This window comes from Pteronotus mesoamericanus, unplaced genomic scaffold (genome assembly GCF_021234165.1).
Source record: "Pteronotus mesoamericanus isolate MK-2021 breed Mesoamerican mustached bat unplaced genomic scaffold, CSHL_Meso_final scaffold_507, whole genome shotgun sequence".
NCBI lineage: Eukaryota > Metazoa > Chordata > Mammalia > Chiroptera > Mormoopidae > Pteronotus > Pteronotus mesoamericanus.
In genome coordinates, this window is record NW_026555319.1 from 3,724,892 (window position 1) to 3,743,063 (window position 18,172).

Here is an 18,172-nt window from a genome sequence, read left to right on the forward strand (position 1 = left end):
ATGAGGAAATTTGCTCAAGGCCCGGGGCGGCCAGATTTAGCAAATAAAAATGCAGGGTGCTCCATTAAATGTGAGCTTCAGATAGTACAAGTAGGTCCCCAATGTCGTACGGGACACGCTTATGCCTGGAGGCCCTGCCAGGGTCACACGGCGAGGCTCTGCTGGGACCCGGCGTGTCTCACACGAAGTCCACGCGCCCCGCTCTGCCGGCCCCTGCCCTCCAGCACCAGCCTCGGCGGTTCCCATTCTGCACCGCAAGACTGCAGGTGCCGCGGAGGCTGCCCACCAGCCCCCCGAAGCCGCACAGCTGCCAACGGGGTACCAGTCACTCTACGGGAAGGCGCTGCTGTCAGGGAGATCGTGCCAGAGGCAGAGCCCCGTGATAAAATGGCTTTTATTTCCCATCCTCAGATCCATCCCGAGTGGGCTGGCTTTTTTGAAGCCTCTGACATAATTCTAATGATGGGGAAGTAGTAGGGGTGGAATTCCCTCTCATGTACACCGAGTGATTAAATAAGGTTGCTGATTAATGAGCCAGGCAGGTGGGCCAGGTAGATAATTGGCTAAGCCATCTTTCACTGCCCTCTGCTGGACAGAAGGGGCAAACACAGGCCAAGTGTTTCGGGAGACCTTTCCTGGGGGATTCCTGGTCCTGGCGGGGCTCCACTGAGCAGGGAGAGAAGCAGCCGAGGCCTGGCCTTTGCTGGGCCCTCGCCCCCAGCTAATTCAAGGCCGACTGCAGCGCCAACCGCAGTTCCCCGGCTGTCTTTTCGTGCTGCCGAGGGGGGAGTGACAGCTGGCGTTTCTCTAGGTGAAGCCGCGCCAGGCCCTCCCCGCCCCCCGAGCAAAGGGGCTTTGGGAACGCAGGGGGCACGGCGACCCCAGCCCTGCGGCAGGGCCCCGGTCATCGGGGAACATCCCCATCGTTTCTGGGAAACGTTTCCCGAGCACCGCAGTGGCCCTCTGACCTGGAGCTCCCTCTGCCAGGCGGGCTGCTGGGAGTGTCACATGCCTTGACTCACTCACTAAACCTTCACAAGCTCCCTCGGGCATGGACGCTGTGGTTGTGCCCATTTTACAGGTGGGAAAACGGAGGCTCAACAAAGCTCGGTGCCCTGCCCGCTCAGCAGGATAGGGATGTGTCTGGGATGTGACCCCTCTCTCTCTGAGGCAAAGGCCTTTAAGGATCATCTCTGAGCCCCCGCACAGCCTCTCGAAATGAAAGAGCTAGAGAACTTGGTAACACTCTGCTGTATTTCATCTTCTCCTAATAGGGAGATGCTATTTTGTAAGCAGAGTAAACAATATAGCTGTTCATGTTATTTTCTCAACGTATGTAAAATTTAGGGTGCAAAATAAGTCTATTTAGGGCGGAAGTAAAAAAACAGTTCCTTTTTGTTTCACCAAACACAAAGGGATTTTTAAAAAGTCATACATGCGTGTGATTAAAAAAGGAAAATGCAAACCAATGAGCACAAATGAGGCCATAAAAAGCAGTCAGCCCGCCCCCATCCCTGATCCTGGCTCTCAGTTTCTCTCTCTCCGAGGCGGCCGTGTGCCCAGCTAATTTTGCCGGAAATATTCTAAGAGTGTACAAAATACAGGTATCCATTCAAAGGGCTTTTAAATCGTTTTTAGTTGAGTTAACCACCTGTCAACTGTGGTGAGCACAGTGATGCCCTCTTTCTGCATGTGCACCAGTTTACAAGGTTTGATATAGGGAAGGCACAGAGAGGCGGGGGCCGGCGGCGGCGGGCGGTGTACATCCCAGACGACCAGCTTGCCGTCCATGGTCGCCGAGAGTATTTGCGTTAAATTCAGATGAAAGATGGACTGGCTAAACCTTCCCACGAGCTTGTTGAATGTCTGCATTTCAAAAGGCAGATCGTGAGTTACCGCTGGTGATAAATATAAAACAAAGCATTTATCAACACATGGCGTTTTGTAATACTACACTGAAATAGAGTAGAAAAAGATTAAAAAGTTAAAAACAAAAAACAAAAAAGCGATCATGAAAATAACGCTCCCCCGTGGATTGCCGTGTCCGGGCAGTTCTGAACCTCACTTGCCAAGAGCAAGGGAAGGGCTGTGAGCTCGGGTCCCGCAACTGTGTGCTTAAAGCAGATGACAAGAGTGGTCACTGTTTCTACCTGTCCATCTTCTCTCACCAAGGATTCAGAGACTGAGAGAGAACCTGAAGTCTGCCGTGCGCAAAGGCGCGCCCCCGCTGTGAGAGATCATAAAATAATTCTCCCAGTCTCCTTGTGGTCGTAAATTGTTTTCTCAGTAGCAGAAATGAAGCGCTGCACACAGAAGTGCCCCTCAGACTCCTTATTAAATTTGTGCTACATAAAATAAGGCAGTAGGGCGTGTCTCTTAGACAATGTCTTAGAGAGGAGGTCTAGAAAGGGCCGCGAGGGAAGCCGCTCAGGGGTGCTTAGCAAGCGACAAGGGAAAGAAGCCCACGGTCCGTCATCAGGTTCAGCGAGGGTGCCACCCGCTGCCTAACGGGGCAGAGAAGAGTCTGGTCCTCCCCCGCCCCCCCCGCCCTCCCCAGTCCAGCTCGGGCGCGGGGGTGGGGGGGGGCCAGGAGGGACCAGCACCGGTAAAGCGAGCACAGCAGGTTTTCCCTAAGAGCAGCCCTGATTCCATACGAGGCATTTTTATGACCTCAAACTGCAGAGGCTTCATGGAGCATAACTGCCACGAACACCTAGAAATGACTGCGCTTATTTGTCGAGACCCCGATTTATAAAAAACAGAGTTTGCAGACAGGCTCATCTCTCCCACGTCTGTCCGTCTCGTCTCTGCCTTTTCTTTCGGCCTGACCTCTCAGAAATGGGACTTCGGTAAGTCGTGCCGAGAGCGGAGACAGGAAGCAGAAAAATCATCACGCGGCGCTCCCTGAGAGCCGAGGACATGGGTCTCCAGTGAGGAGGTGCTGCCGGAGACAGGCCACGCGCCATCGCTCCAGGTGAGCAGGCAAGGGCAGAGTTTCCTCCAGCACCTGGCTCGCCGCTCTTCCACTGGCTCTGAGGAACCTGAACACCTGGCATCCTTTTCTATGACCCTGGACACTGAGAAGCTTAGCAAGGATCTGCCCACATTCAGCTGCTCTGTTCACCTGAGTCGGCAGCGGCCTTCCTTATTAAATGCACCTGCATCTTATGAAGCCATGACTTTTTTTGGATATTTTCTCATGGGAGCACTTCTGGTACTTTCAACGGACAAATTCAGTGTGGAAAAGGACCCAGTTAGAATTTTCAAATCATTTCCCACTATTAAGACATACATTGGATTCCCAGGCAGGGCACGTGCCTGGGTTGCGGGCCAGGTCCCCAGTTGGGGGCATGTGAGAGGTAACCACACATTGATATTTCTCCCCCCCCCTTTCTCCTTCCCTTCCCCTCTCTCTAAAAATAAATAAATTAAATCTTAAAAAAAAAAAAAAAGACACACAAAGAGTAGCTGAGAATGACTAAGCTTGTACATGCATGTTTAGTCTCCACAAAAGCAGATGTCTAAAAAAGCTACAGGCATACTCACTTTTTCTGTTAAGAGCGGGGCGCTGTGAGCAAGCATACTTCCCTCTTCATACTGGTAGGTACAGGAAAAAAAATCATCATTACTAAAAAAGACCTGGTTTCCAAAGGGAGAACCGCGTAACAACAAGACCGGAACCACCGCTTCCAAGCAGGGTCAGAGGTGGCAATTCCCACAGGGGAGAGGACCTGCTGCCTCTGGACCCAACAGAGAACATTCAGAGAGAAAAGCAAACACATACTAAAAAAAAAAGAGCCACAGGGGGGGAAGGCAGAGACAAATGTATTTAAAAAGTAAATAAATTAATTAAAAAAAAAAAAAAGGAAAAAAAAAAAAAAGAGCCACAAATGATAGTGAATTTAAATGAATTTTCCATTTATAAGGCTTTCCAGCAATCATCAATGCCTGAAATAATGACTGTCCTGCAGAATCAGCCAATCAATGTGTTTTTGTCATTGACTGGCACCTTTTATTCAGGTAAAATTCACAAAACATAAAATTAACCATTAAGCCGTTTGAAAGTGTTCAATTCAATGGCATGTTTTAGTTTGTTAATGGCACTATGCACCCCCCACCCTCTCGCTCAAGGCCGCCTGCCTCTCCCCGCAGGAGCCCCGCCTCACCCAGCCCTGACGACCACCGCCCTGTCGCGGACTGTCGGAGAGTGTGCCTATTCTGGGCGGTTGGTATCCACGGCTCGGACACCACGTGACTTTGGGACTGGCTTCTTTCACTCAGCGCGGCGTTTTCAAGGTTCACCCACGTTGCAGGATGAGTCAGCACTTCATATCTTTTACTGGCTACGAAATAGCCCGCTGTGTGGATGGACCACGTTTCGTTTACCAGTTCATCTGCTGATGAACACTGGGTGGGGTCCGACCTTTTGCTTATCGCGCCTGCTGCTGCTGTGATCGTTTGGGTAAGAGTATTTGTCTGCCTGTTTTCAGTTCTTTCAAGGACATGCCTAGGAATTGTGAGTCATATGGAAATTTTATGTTTAACTCTTGATGTTGTTTTAATCTCACAGCTTTGCCCTGTGTCTGTGTATATATCGCTGAGCTGTTGACTAATTCCTACTAAAAGGAAATAAAGTCCAAGATCTCAAAAAAACCTGACATTTTAGACCTGTTAAATATATTCACATAAATATTTGCTTCATTACTTTAAAAAATTAAATTATATTTAAATTATCTACTTCGGATTTAATATGCTAATTTTCAGTGTGACTAAAATAAATATAATTAAATCAAAACATTTTAATATATATCTATTGCTTCATAAGTAGGTACAATATTGTTACATTTCCAAAACATCTGTACTCTAAGAATGAACATGTACTTCTCTGTACATTTGAAACAAGTTGAAATATTTCTACTTACCCACATATAATATATGACTTGTGTTTTACTATTGCTCACCAATTCTTTATTATTTGTTGGATTAAAAGTAAGGTAATTCTGAAATATAAATAATGAAGATATATTACATTATAATAAATTTCCTCTTTCTCTCTGGTTAAGCTAAATGTTAAAATTAAGTGATATTTTTATTAAAATAAGTAACTGAATAGGAATATAAAACAGAAAAGACATGGCATTTTATAAGCAATAGGAATGTAATTTAAATACTGAGTGTTAAAATCAATGGTCTCAATGTATTCCCTTCTTATTTTGTCTCATTTATTATAATGCGTCCTCTGGAAAGCGGAACAAGCAGACGTAAACCAGTATTCACCTTTATTCTGTGTCCTTTGGCAGAAAGGCCGTTGCACACACAGTTCTGAATTGGACAGGGCACAAGGTAGCTGGGGGTGAACGCCACAAACTGGAAGGGGGTTCCGCTTCCTGCCGAGGTGGCAAATGGTCACCTGGCTCCCATCCCCAGAATCAACCCCGCGGAAACTACAGAGGCGAGGGAAACGGGGACGCAGAAACTGAACAATTACACCACGAGAAGCGAGAAATCCCTGGGGAGCCGGCAGCACGGCCAAGGCGGCGGGTGGCCGCGGCCGGGACCCAGGGGCGGGACTGCGAGGCAGGGCGAGGAGCGCTTTCGAAGCTCCGTTCCCGCCACGGGCCCCCCCGCCACGGGCCCCCCCCACCCACTCCTGGCCGGCGGCCGGCTGCTTCGCTTCGGAACGGAAGCCACCGGCCCAGGCTGAGGACTGTGTCAGGATGGCCCAAAAGCCTGGGGGGTGAAGGGCTGACAAGAGCAAGGGCAGGCGGGAGCCCTCGCAGCCTCAAGCCACCTCGCTCTCTGATTAGGCTAAGGTGGCCGCTGTCAAAAATGCCCGTAAGAGGCAAAAGCAGTGTAAGTCTTCCTCGGAGGAAGCTACTATCCTGAGCCTCCGATTATCCCTGCAGATTTCTTTTAAGGCACAGCACTGGGCGCTCCACGAAAAGTAACCAGGCATGAAAGAGACACACCCCAGACCAAGAAGGAAAAGCCGTCAACAGAAAGAGGACCACAGGCGACGAGGGCACTGGGGTAGCCACACAGGGACCTGCCGGTGACTCTTCCGGGTGCGCCAGAAATGGAGGAGGAGATGGATGACCTCAGCGGGCAGCTATTTTTAAAAAGAATCAAGTGGATGTAGGTCAAAAATATTTTTAAAATTCAAAATATAGTTTGATGGAAAATTAAAGAGAGCCAAAGAAATGATTAGTTAGTAGAAAAGGAAGATAAATGATGGGCGGAAATAGCCAGACAGGAACGCAAAGACACAAAAACATAGGAAGTATAGAAAAGAGAATAAAACACCTACGGATGAGATGACAAGGTCTAACTTACGTGTAACTGAGTCCCAAAGCGGGGAAAGAAAGAGTGTGGCAAAAGCAACGTTGGCAGAGACAGTGGCTGAGAGGTTTTCAAAACTGAGGGATGACAGGACATTCCAGTTCAAAAATCCCGAAGGACAAGTTTCTTTTTTTTGTAAATCAACAACACCTCCATCTGCACACAGGCACGCTACCGAAAAACTGCCGAAAAGCAAGAGAAATCTTAAAAGCACCCAAGGGGGAGGGGAGACACATGAATTTAAAAAAAGGGGACGATCAGATCGAGGTTGGCTTCTCAGCAGAAGGGACGTAAGTCAGGAGACAATGGCATTCGGCTCCCCAGGTACAGCGCTCACACAACAGACAGCGTCAGCAGGGACGGTGGGAGAGTGGTCACCCAGAATCAACGGGAACGCACCTCGGGAGCAACGCTGGGCAAGCGAAGCCACAGCCTGACTCCGAATACGCGAGGGTCAAAGCCAGGGAACACTAAATGAGGTCATACTGAGGGATACACGCATCGCTGGAGAAAAGCGCGAAGGGAAGCGGGGACCGCGGGTCCCTTTGGGGACAGGGCTGAGATTGGATTGGGGAAGGGACACAAGGGAGCTTAGCATTTCGGTGACATTGTATTTCTCAATCCAGTGCCAAGCACACAGTGGATTTTGTTTTCTTCTTTTAAATGCACGTTTGCAAGTACGCCTTAAGTAACAGTACAAATATAAAAAGATGTAATATTTCTTGCAAAAAAAAAAAGGACACGCGAGATGGGGCGGAGAGAAAGCAAGTGCAGAGAGCTCTTCCGAGTTCTACCATCGAGAGGGGCAGGGGGCAAAGAATGCTGGAGGGAGGGCGGGGGTCAAAGGAGTTCTCTCACAACCCTGTCGCTGCTGCCTGCTGGCTTGCTGATGGGGAGACCACTCAGGAGACCAGGCGAGGGGGCGGGACCAGGGCCCGGGCCCCTCGCTGAAAATTAGAGGGAAGAGAAGACAGTGAGGTTGAGAGGAGGCTGCAGGCCTGAGTGAGGAGGGCGGGGGGGGGGGTGTCCCTCGGCTTCCGTGGTCCCAGCGAGCACGTGAGGTCACCGGGGAGGGCGAGAGGGAAGGCCGAGGCAGGGGAGAGGGACAGCCTGCAGGCTGCCAGGCGGTGCTGGGCGCCCTTGAAACGTGCGACTGAATCCCACGTACAAGGAATCTGCTCGGCTGGGTGGGCACCCGCAGCCCGTGGCCAGGCCGGGGCGCGGTGCAGATGGGGTGACGGAGACCCCCACCCAGCGCTGGTGGCTTTCGCGGGGCTGTCTGACAGGTTCTCTAGTCTGTGTCGTCCAAAACGGTAGCCACAGCCGCACGTGGCTCGTGAGTGCTTGAGAAATGGCTAGTGAAACTGCAGAAGTGAATGTGGAACTGTACTTAATCAATTTAAGTTTAAACAGCCACGTGCATTCGGCAAAGTTGCAGGATACAAAATCAGCACCCAGAGAAATCAAATGCATTTCTATACACTAGCAATAACAATCTGGGAGGGAAATGAAGAAAACAATTCCGCTTAGAATTTCAGAAAAACAACTCAGGAACACATTTAACCAAGGAGGTGAAAGATGTGTACACGGAAAATGACAAAACACTGCTTAAGGAAATCAAAGACGACGCACATAAATGGAACGTCATCCTGCCTCGTGGACAGTTAAGATGACAAGATGACTCAAAAGGATCCGTAGACTCAATGCTGTCTCTTCCAGAAGCCCAAAGGCGATTGTTGCCGCAATAGAAGAACGTGCCCTGAACAGCCCTGCATGGCCAGCGGCTACTGTATTGGCAGCTTTGAGAAGTAAGGGCGCTGTTTCCAAGGAGCCCGAGTCCAGCTGGGAGGAGAAAGTGGGAGGGGCATCAAGCTGCGTAACAGCATGTGCCCAGGCCCTCCGCTCTGGTCCTATCCCTGCAGGCCAGGTGTGCACTCTCCCCAGCGTCTGGCACACAGTAGGTACTCAATAAATGTACAAGGAATGAAGGATGCAAGGGTGAATGAGAAAATGCAGAACGGCGGAGTCAACTTTCTGCGTGTCCTTGGCAAGCGACCTCACATGAACTGAAAAGAACGACTTCCCTATAGTAAGAGCCGTTGAGTGCATGCTTCTGGAATGAGCGAGGCTGCTAGCTGGCTGACGTTACAGCGTTAAAGTAGTATTCCGCAGATACTGCTACTTACTATTTCCTTCCCAGCACGTCAATTTTGCATGGATTATGTGAGATACTGTATGTAAAGAACATAGCAGAGTCTGGCACATAAGAAGCGCTCAAAAAATTATCATCAAAAATTGAATGTGATCGTGGATATGAAAGTGGTTTTAAAAGCCTCCGCTGCACCATAAAAACTCCAGGGAAACAGAAAGCCATGCTGGCCTGGCGTGCGTGGAGCCCAGGCAGCTCTTTCCAGCCCCGGCTGAACTCACCTGAAAACCATACTCCTTGGGCAGGTCCAGGGAACACGCTGGTGTCTCTGCCGCCAAAGTCCACCTCCAGATGCACACCCTCTGCAAGAGTGAGCAGACGGGAGGAGGGGGTCCTGAGGCTGCTGAGGACACCACACCCGCTGCAGCGACCCTGTCGCTTCCGTTAGCCAGGCACAGCGCCGTGCGCGGAGCCGCGCGCGCGGAGCCCCTGACAATGCGCGGGGGCTCCGGTCGCCCTGAGAGCAGCGCCGGCGGTACGCGGCCTGGGCAGAGCTGCTCCTGGGGACCCACTGGACAGGCCGGCCAGCCACGGAGACCGCCCCAAAGGTCCCGGTACCTGGATTTCAGCATCTGAGATGGTGGCCAGGTACTTGGCATCGTGGGTCATGGCTATGGCCCTGATGCCCTGACCTTCCGGGCAGCTGTCGAATATCGTGTGCACGGGGATCCTGCAAGACAGGATGGGGGACAAGCATTTGCTGGGCCCGCCGTGGTTCCCAGGGGACCCACTTCAAAAGCACAACTGTGGATAAAGAAAGGTGGTCCCACCATCCCGTGGACTGTGGCTCAGCTGTGAAAAGGAGCGGAGCTCTGACACCTGCTACCGCGCGGGTGGACCTGGAGAACATCATGCTGCCTGAGCGACACCGGACACAAAAGGCCACGTGCTGGGTGACCCCATCGACAGGAAATGTCCAGAACAGGCAAATCCAGTGAGATGAAAGCAGACCGCTGCCTCCCAGGGGCGGGGGTAGGGCTGGGAGTGACTGTTTAATGGGAGGGGGTTCTCCTTCTTGGTGGATGAGAATGTGCCGGAACCAGACGGAGGTGGTGGCTGACAAACTTGTGAATGCGCTCGATGCCTGTGACTGTCTCCCTTTCAAATGTTTGATATTATGGGAATTTTACCTCAATAACTAAAATGACAAAATAAAAATTTAAATTAAAAAAAAAAACCCTAAAACGAACTCAGGGCAGGACGTAGACGTGCTGTCTGGGCTCTTTGGGAGCTCTAGCCTCCCCCTTCCCCCACCCCCCGCCATCCGTCCTTGCGTGTCACTCCTGCGGCAGGCGCGAAGGACAGAAAGACGGAGGAGATGCCTCGGATGGCGCCCTGCTCTCGGCAAACGGCGGCGTTCTCCTGCCCATGTGGGCGCGTCCATCGGCGCGAGCTTCCTGGGCCGCAGCTCAGCCGCCGCTTTCAAAACCCTAAAGGCACCTACCCTGTGACCCAGCAGTTCCACCTCTCGGCTCTTCCTGGAGAAGTAAGAGCAAGAGGACACGGCGACAAACGTCATCCCTGCTCACTGTGGCACTGCTTTAATAGCAAACACCTGGGACCAACACAAGTCTCCATCCACGTGGGGATTGTTGAAAAATGCTAGGACGTAACCGCATAATGAAAAACTAAGCCACCTTCAAAAAGAATGAGGTAGATTGGGGAGAGGAACCAAAATTCTGTGAAAAAAAGCAAGCTGTAAAGTCTATCGGCGGGGGGAGGGGGCGGTGCGCGTGTGTGTGCACGCGTGCGTGGTGTGTGTGTGTGTGTGTGTGTGTGTGTGTGTGTGTTTATAGGCCCCGAAGAAAGCCTGGAGGGACAGACTCCAAACTAAACAACAAGGGGGTCTGGAGGAGGGGCCGGAGTGAGGAGGGGCTTTCGGTTTTTCCCCTGTGAGCTTCTCCACTGCGCCACTGGCAAGGCTTTGGGAGGTAAGATGCGGACAAGCCTCAACATGTGCAGAGCTGAACCAGGTGGTGTTTAAACACCCAAGGGAGCCAGAGAAATGCGAGGACCCAGGAAAGCAATGAGGGCGGGCAGCTGGCCCGTCGGGCCCCCGACTTCTGCGAGACATGAAGAGTGGGCGGTGCAGAGGGCCGCCCCGGGGCGTGGGCTGTGAGCTCCCTGGTCTTCCTCACTACGGAGCCACTGTTTCGGCCCAGAAGAACGGGCCTCGGTGCATCGCATCAGTGTCCCGCCTGGCAGGGGCCAGGTCTGTGTCCTGGCTGAGGGCCGCTCTGGTCCTCTGTCACTGGGGCAGGCAGCCCTCAGGTTGTGGGGAACGACATCATGATGTCCTTAGTTGGAAAATATATCTTATTCCTAAGGATACTGAGAACTACACATAGAGAGGATGACACCAGCCAGACCTACACTAACACATTCGTGATCAGAGAATCGGTTCATTGTTTCAGGAATGGGTGATATGTCAGAGAATTTAACTGTCAGGGTCTCTAACAGATTATATCTGTGATTCTAATTTAAAGTACGTCGTTGATTTAGACTTGTAATTTTAAATCCAAATTACATTAGGTTTATAAGCAATACTAGAATGCTACAGAGAACTTAAGATTTGCCATATTTATGTCTAATTTATAAGATTTACAAGAATTGCTTAGGTAGGTGCTGGTGAAGGATTTATTTGTTAATGAGACTACTATAGAACTTAAAGATAAAACCAAGTATATTCCATTTCTAAATGCAGTTTAAAACCTTTAAAAAGAGTTAATAATAAAATTTGTAAGTGCAGCCAAACATTAATCAAAGTCCCCTCAAAGGAGATTGCAAAAGGATGCTACATTTATAGAGTAAGATTTAGAAGTTCAACAAAGAGCTTAAAGAAGAATTATGGTTTTTAATTTGTCACTTTAATAAAGTGAATATTAATTCTAAACCCAAATAATCTTTTCTGGGTCACTTGCAATAACATAAAATGCCTATTGGCGTTGGTTGAATTGTTGGCCACACATATGATTCAATTAAAAAAATCACGCTCTCAAGTTGCTCCCAGTGTCATGGGCTGGGGAGAGGGGGAGGCTTTACAAAGAACAGATCAAAGGCAAAGGACAGAGGGGGCCAGGGGCCGGCCGGGCAGAGGCACATCAAAGGACAGGCACCTGCAGGGGCCACCCGCCCCACCCGCGGACTCTGTGTTGCAGGACAGAACCTGCCCTCGCATGTCAGCTGGACGCTCCATTGCCTGCAGCTGAGAGCACGTGAGGGCTCCATGGCAGCTGAGCCCGCAGAGGGGGAATGTCACTTCTGGGGAAAGTGGGCACACAGCTCTGGTACGAGGTGCGTATTTCCCGAAACTCGGGCTGGTGGGTGCCGGGCCGCCTCTGCATGGGGTGGGGCGGGGGGGGCGCAGGGCGGGGAACAGCACAGCAGGTGTTTGTGTTTGGAAAAAGATCCCACTTGAAATGCTGTGGAGGAAAACCACAAGACACATGGTGCCCGAACGTGTGCGCGTAACACAACAGCAAAGGCCCTGGAAAGAGACACACCACGCAGACCCCCTGCAGGAAGAGGCTAGGACTGGGGATGGCGGCCAACGGAGACGTTGGCTCTCTGTCTGATGGTTTTTTAAAACCCAGCCGGTGAATGGACAAACAAAACGCGGGGACGGGCTCAGTCGTTCGGGGGGCAGACTCCGGCAGGCGTGGCCGTGCGCCGTCCAGGCGGCAGGCCCCCCAGCGGCTCCCCGTCCTCTGTAGCCGCGGCGAAGGAACGGCCAGGGAAGGGGAGCCTGAGAAGGGCCTGAGGAGGAGCTGGCAGTCAACGGGGCGGGAGCCGGGGGCACGTGGCATGAGGGAAGCCAAGGGCAGTAGCGGGGCCAGCCAAGATGGGGACCGGGGTCAGGGACATGGCCCTCTGGAGGCTGCGGGTCACCTGAGGGAGAACGGTTCCTGTGTCATCGGACATTAAACGTAACTTCTTCCTGATCTTGTCACGTCCACGTGGACTTGTCCACACCCCCCAAGTCAACCCCCCAACCAGGGCCTGACGCTCTTGTCAATGAATCTAGCGGAGCTCTCTGCCCCGGGACCAGACATAAAGGAACCCGTCTGTGGGCATACATCACGGGCCAGGGGCCGCGCTCTGCTGGCCTGCCTAACGATCCGGGTTGAACAGCGCCCCCTCAAAACTCCCGCCCACCCAGAACCTCAGGATGTGACCTCGCATGGAAATAGGGTCCTTGCAGATGCAGTTAGTTAGGGTGAGATCACACTGGATTAGGGTGGACCCTAAACCCAATGACCGGTGTCCTCACAGAAGAGAAGACACAGAGACAGACACACACAGAACGAAGTGCCACGTGAAGGTGGACGCAGAGACCAGGCCAGAAGAACCAGGATCGGCCGGCAACCACCAGCAGGGGGGAGACGCATGAAACAAATTCTCTCTCAGAGCCCCCCGGAGGAGCCACCCCGACTTCAGACTCCTGGACTCGTGGAGAGTGAGAACATGAACTCTGTGATTTTAAGCCACAAGTCGGTGGTTATTTCTCATAGCAGCCGGAGAAAACTCAAACAAGAGGCATGAGTCCATGGGGAAAGTCACTTCGCTTCCCTGGGCCTCCGAGCTGCCTCCCTTGGCCCTGCCTGCTCTGGGAGCCAAACACGTGGAGCTTCTGGGCCAAAAGAGCCAAGCAGTGTCCCTGGGAGGCTCACCAAGGTCCCATCACTGTCCCAGGCTTCCCCAGCAGCCTCGCCTGCCACCGCTGGGTCCACCGCTGGCCCCGCAGCCCAAGACGGGTGTCACTCATTTTTTGCCGGTCACAGTGGCAGACACGCTTCAAAAATAAGGGGGAAGGGGAGGCAGCGAGCCTACCCTGTGAAGGAGTCCCATATGATAATCAGGCAGCCGGGCCCCTGGTCGGCCGTGGCGATCCACCGCCTGTCCTCGCTGATGCAGAGACAGGAGATCACGTTCAGGTGGCCCTGCAGAAGCGAGGAGAAAGCGCTTTGAAACATCGAGGATGCGCCCCACTGCGGTGTCAGCAGGACAGGCTGAGGCCCCAAAAAGACCACTGAGCCCGTTCTGGGCAACTGTGGCTGAAGACTCTACTCCCGCCGGCTCTCCCTGGGGTTTTCCCGGAGTTGCCAGCAGTTTTCAAATGTTCTCTCCCACGCAAGAGAACAGTGGCTTCCTAGGGGTCCAGGCGTGTCCGGCTGGAGAAGGAGTGTCTGGGCTGTCGCCCACCCCCAACCCCCGGAGCCTTCCCGCCGGCCTCCCCTCTCTAAAACCGCGTTCACATCTGGTCTCTGAGCAGCTCTGGAGTGAAAGCCTCCTCACTGGTCCCTCCGCTTTCACGCTGATCCTTTCCCTACGTAATAGAGGAATCTTCTAGAAATACAGACAAGATGGCCCTCCCTGGCTCCCCGAGTTTGCCCCCCAACCGCTCCCTTCTCCCCGGCTGGTCCCACAGTGCTCAGCGCTGCACACGCACCTCAGCCCCAAGACGAGCTGCTTGCTGACTGTGTCTGTGCATTTCTGGGCTTGGAGAAGGCAGATGTCTCGGGCTGGACCCACGTGTCTGGGCTCCCGGGCAGAGCGCTGGGTACTGACTTAACGCTTGGAAAACACTGTGTGATGTTTTTGTTCTAGGTGTTGACTAAGGAAGTCCTTATTAAAAGACATGTTCATTAAAATGGTAACAGAACTGTCTACCTGGTTAACTATTAGCAAGCCAGACTCCAGGAAAATCTGCCACTGGGGAAGTAAATGATGAAAATGAAAGGGGTCAAAAATGTCAGGAGTGGAGGCAGCAGCGTGGCGTGGGCAGGGCAGGCAGGGGGGCAGGGCGGGGAGGCGCAGAGCAGCGAACATGAGGATGGACAGACACCGCCGAGGAGGGGGTGCGGGACCACTGATCTACTTCACGCTTTCAGGCCAGGAGACCTGGGTTTCCGACCTGACCTCGCCTCGTGCCCACGCCGTCCTGGGCAAGTCAGTCAGATCGTTCTGAGTCTCCATTGCTTCTTCTAAAGTGGGGGTATTAACACCCACTTCTTAGCATGACTGAGAGGATCAGAGCCCTTTGAAACCCAGGAAGGAGCCCAGTGTTAACGCGGCGGAAGCCTTTGTGCCCCGCCACAGTTCTGTGGGGACACGATCTATCCTGGCCACAGTGTCACAGAGATGTAAGATGTACAGATGCGTTAAATTCTTGTTACTATAAAGTCAAAATCAACTGCTGTTTGTAAATGGACTCTAATTAGAATCAGAGAGACAACGAACAATAAAATGTGTTTCTAAAGACAGGATTTGCCACAGTTCACGAGAGAGGAAGGAAAGCGTGAGAGCAATAGAGTGAAGTTGGCTCTTGGAATAAAAAAAGAAATGCGCCGTCAACAGTGTGGCTCAGTGGTTGGGTGTCGTCCACAAAGCCAACAGTCGCTGGTTCAATTCCCAACCAGGGCACATGCCGGGGTTGTGGATTCCGTCCCAGGTGGGGGCACGTACAAGGGGCAACTGATTAGTGTTTCTCTCTGGAATCGATCATTCTTTCTCCCCCTCCCCTCCCTCTAAAAATAAGTAAATAAATACCATATTTTGCCCTGTACAATGCACACTTTTTTGCCCAAATTTTTAAGGGAGAATAAGGATGTACATTACACATGGATAGTACTAATCCCGTATCTATATATTTTTTAAAAGATTTTATTTATTTTTAGAGAGAGGGGAAGGAAGGGAGAAAGAGGTGGAGAAAAACATTGATTGGCCGCCTCTCACACACCCCCAGCTGGGGACCTGGCTGGCATCCCAGGCACATGCACTGACTGGGAATTGAACCAGCGACCTTTTGGTTTGCAGGCTGGCACTCAACCCACTGAGCGACACCAGCCAGGGCTATATAAATGTTCTTAATTCTTTTATTTATGCTTATGTGTTAAAAAATATAACTCTAGAAAGCAATAACAATATCCATATGCAAAATAAACAGTGGAATATGATAACTGGTTTTGTTGAACTTATGACAAACTTGCAACGAAAGCAGTATCTAAATACAAATAAATTTTAAAAATCGAGTTAAAAAATTAAAATGAAATATTTTTTCTTCCCTGAAAGTTTGGGCCAAAAACGTGGTGTGCATTATACATGGCAAAATATGGTAAACAAAACAAAATGCTGTGTGCAGGCTAAAAACACCCTCTTTGACGTGTAGTCAGAAAAACCCGCCTACCTGAAGATGATGCTGATTATTCTTGAAAACGTTGTAGATGACCGCAGTGTGGGCACTGGCATACAGGAGAACCCTCTGGTTTTCGTCTCGGATGTAGTAAACAGGGAGAGAGCTGTTCCATCCGAACTTCCAAGTCATGGTCTGGAAGACAAGGTAAGACCAGCAGGACACTACACGGTGAGGAGGGGGACCCAGGATTTTTAGGCACTGAAACTGTTCTATAGGATACTATGGTGATGGATACCTGTCATCACACACTTGTCAAACCCCATCAAATGCACAACACAAAGAATGAACCCTAAGGCAAGCTAGGGGCTTTAGTTAATAATAATGTATCCACATGGGCCCATCAGCTGCGACCAATGTGCCGCGTGAATGCAAGACCTTAATAAAAAGGGAACAGCAGGGGCGGAGAGGCACAATGGGGTACATGGGATCTCTGTACTTTTCGCTCTATTTTCCTATACACCTAAAACTGAAAAAACAAAGTCTATTTAAAAAAACTAACCAGGGCAGTGAATCAAATGTGGTAGTGTTTAAAGTGCTGGCTAAGTGGTTAGGTACTAAAAATCAGCGAATTACATTGGAGTATAGAAGCAGTCGGGGCAGCTTCCCTTCCCGGCTCTGAGCGATACCCGTAAGGGTGGAGTGACGTGCATACATTTCCCCCAGGACAGACGGGGTGGGCAACGTGGCTGATTTTTCTCTCCCACAGTCTCCGTCCCCCGTCTCTCCTGTCTCCATCCGCTCATTCCCTGCGGTTCACAGTTCTATGTAGGTCTCTCCCTGCGTGGGTGTGAGTGGTAGAATTATGGAATCATAATTGTCTCAAACTGCAACTCCCAGAAACAGAACTATTGAATATCTGGCTGGTTCTTAAAAGCCAATTTCTTTAAGTGAGGTTGTTCTTTTGGAAACTTGCTAAAAGGTATCTTATTCATCTTAGAAATGGATTCTGCCATTTAACAAATTAGTTATAAAGTATAACAAATTAGTTCTAAAGAGAACCCATCCCCGACTAGACTTCTGTCTGCAGGTGAACAGCCTGCGGGCGCCGAAGGAGCCAACTTCCCTGAGCCGCACCGACCACCCTCACGCAAGCAGCGCTCGCAGGAGCCGGGCGCACGGCCTGAACGGCTGCTTCCTGCCTGAGCTTTAACATGCGTGGCGAATGCTCGTGGAGCTCTCGCGCCAACCTTTTTCTAAAATAGGGTGATTTGGAAAACAAAGCTTTGTCAAAACCAGATTTCACTGTATTTGACAATCACAAGATTCCGTCTCCTAGACACACAAGACCTTGTTTCTTCGCTGAAAACAGCATCCATGGATACGCCCATTTACCGTGAGCACTGTAAGTCGCTGCAAACCTTGGGGAGAAGGCAGGGGACCCCAGAGGAAAAGGCAGATGCTGTGGACACAGAGAGGGAGGGAGGAGCACACTCACTGAACAGAGCACCTTCGGCGAAAGCAAGAAGGTAGAAGAGACATAAATAGCCATCAACGGAACAGCTGAATTGAAACAAGGAAGTGGATCGACATGCCCTGATACTAAAAAATCCTCCAAAACATATGAGGCGGGAAAATAATTTTTAAGAAACACATATCTCACTGGTTAAAAAAATAGCCCACAGCCCTGGCCAGGTGGCTGCGTGGGTTGCAGCGTCATCCCGGCAGACCAAGGCTGCGGCGCAAGCCCTGGTCAGGGCGCGTGCGAGAAACAACTAATGAATGAATACATGAAACAACAAACCGATGTTTCCCCTTCCTCCTCTCAAATCAATAAATTTAAAAAACCACATAAACGAAGTGCAGGGCATGTGTGCACACTCACACACACGAGCATACAGGTAACGCATTTGTACATGCACAGAGAAAGGCCCGGGGAGAGACTTCCACCAAACTATAACAGCAACGGCCGCGGGCAGAAGGGACTCTGCTGGTGTGCAAGGGGTGGAATCTTTACCTTTAAGGGGCTTTTTTTCCATAAAGATCGCCTAATCCTTTTAACAGAAAGAATAAACAATAGCCTGGCTGGTGTGACTCAGTGGATTGAGCGCCAGCCTGCGAACCAAAGGGTCGCTGGTTTGGTTCCCAGTCAGGGCACAGGCCTGAGTTGCGGGCCAGGTTCCCCGTGGGGGCGCGCGAGAGGCAACTTACACATCGATGTTTCTCTCCCTCTTTCTCCCTCCCTTCCCCTCTGTCTAAAAATAAATAAATAAAATCTTTAACGAAGGGAGGGAGGGGAGAAAGAAGGAAAAGAGCTAAACAAATTTGCGAAGGCAAACAGTCTCAGAAAGTTTTGTTCCGTTCTGCAGTGAGCCCAAACAAAGCTAACTGGGGACCCAGCCGTGGGCAGCGGCTTTTGTCAAGTCCAGATCGCAGGGCCCTGACACAAAGGTCACTTGCTCTCACTAGTGATGGTCCCTGATTTCTTGGCA

General features: G+C 51.1%; 1 protein-coding gene across 1 annotated transcript in view; it reads right to left on the reverse strand.

Annotated features, from left to right (window-relative positions):
• CFAP251 (cilia and flagella associated protein 251) overlaps window positions 1–18,172 on the reverse strand; it is a 40,781-nt gene that overhangs the window by 19,510 nt on the left and 3,099 nt on the right. Inside the window, exons 4-10 of the mRNA XM_054594424.1 lie at window positions 15,735–15,875; window positions 13,379–13,488; window positions 9,107–9,218; window positions 8,770–8,850; window positions 4,923–5,000; window positions 3,547–3,597; window positions 1,652–1,866 (exon numbers count right to left, since the gene is read on the reverse strand). Of these exons, the coding sequence (XP_054450399.1) occupies window positions 1,652–1,866; window positions 3,547–3,597; window positions 4,923–5,000; window positions 8,770–8,850; window positions 9,107–9,218; window positions 13,379–13,488; window positions 15,735–15,875 (788 nt within the window). The remainder of the gene's footprint in view (window positions 1–1,651; window positions 1,867–3,546; window positions 3,598–4,922; window positions 5,001–8,769; window positions 8,851–9,106; window positions 9,219–13,378; window positions 13,489–15,734; window positions 15,876–18,172) is intronic.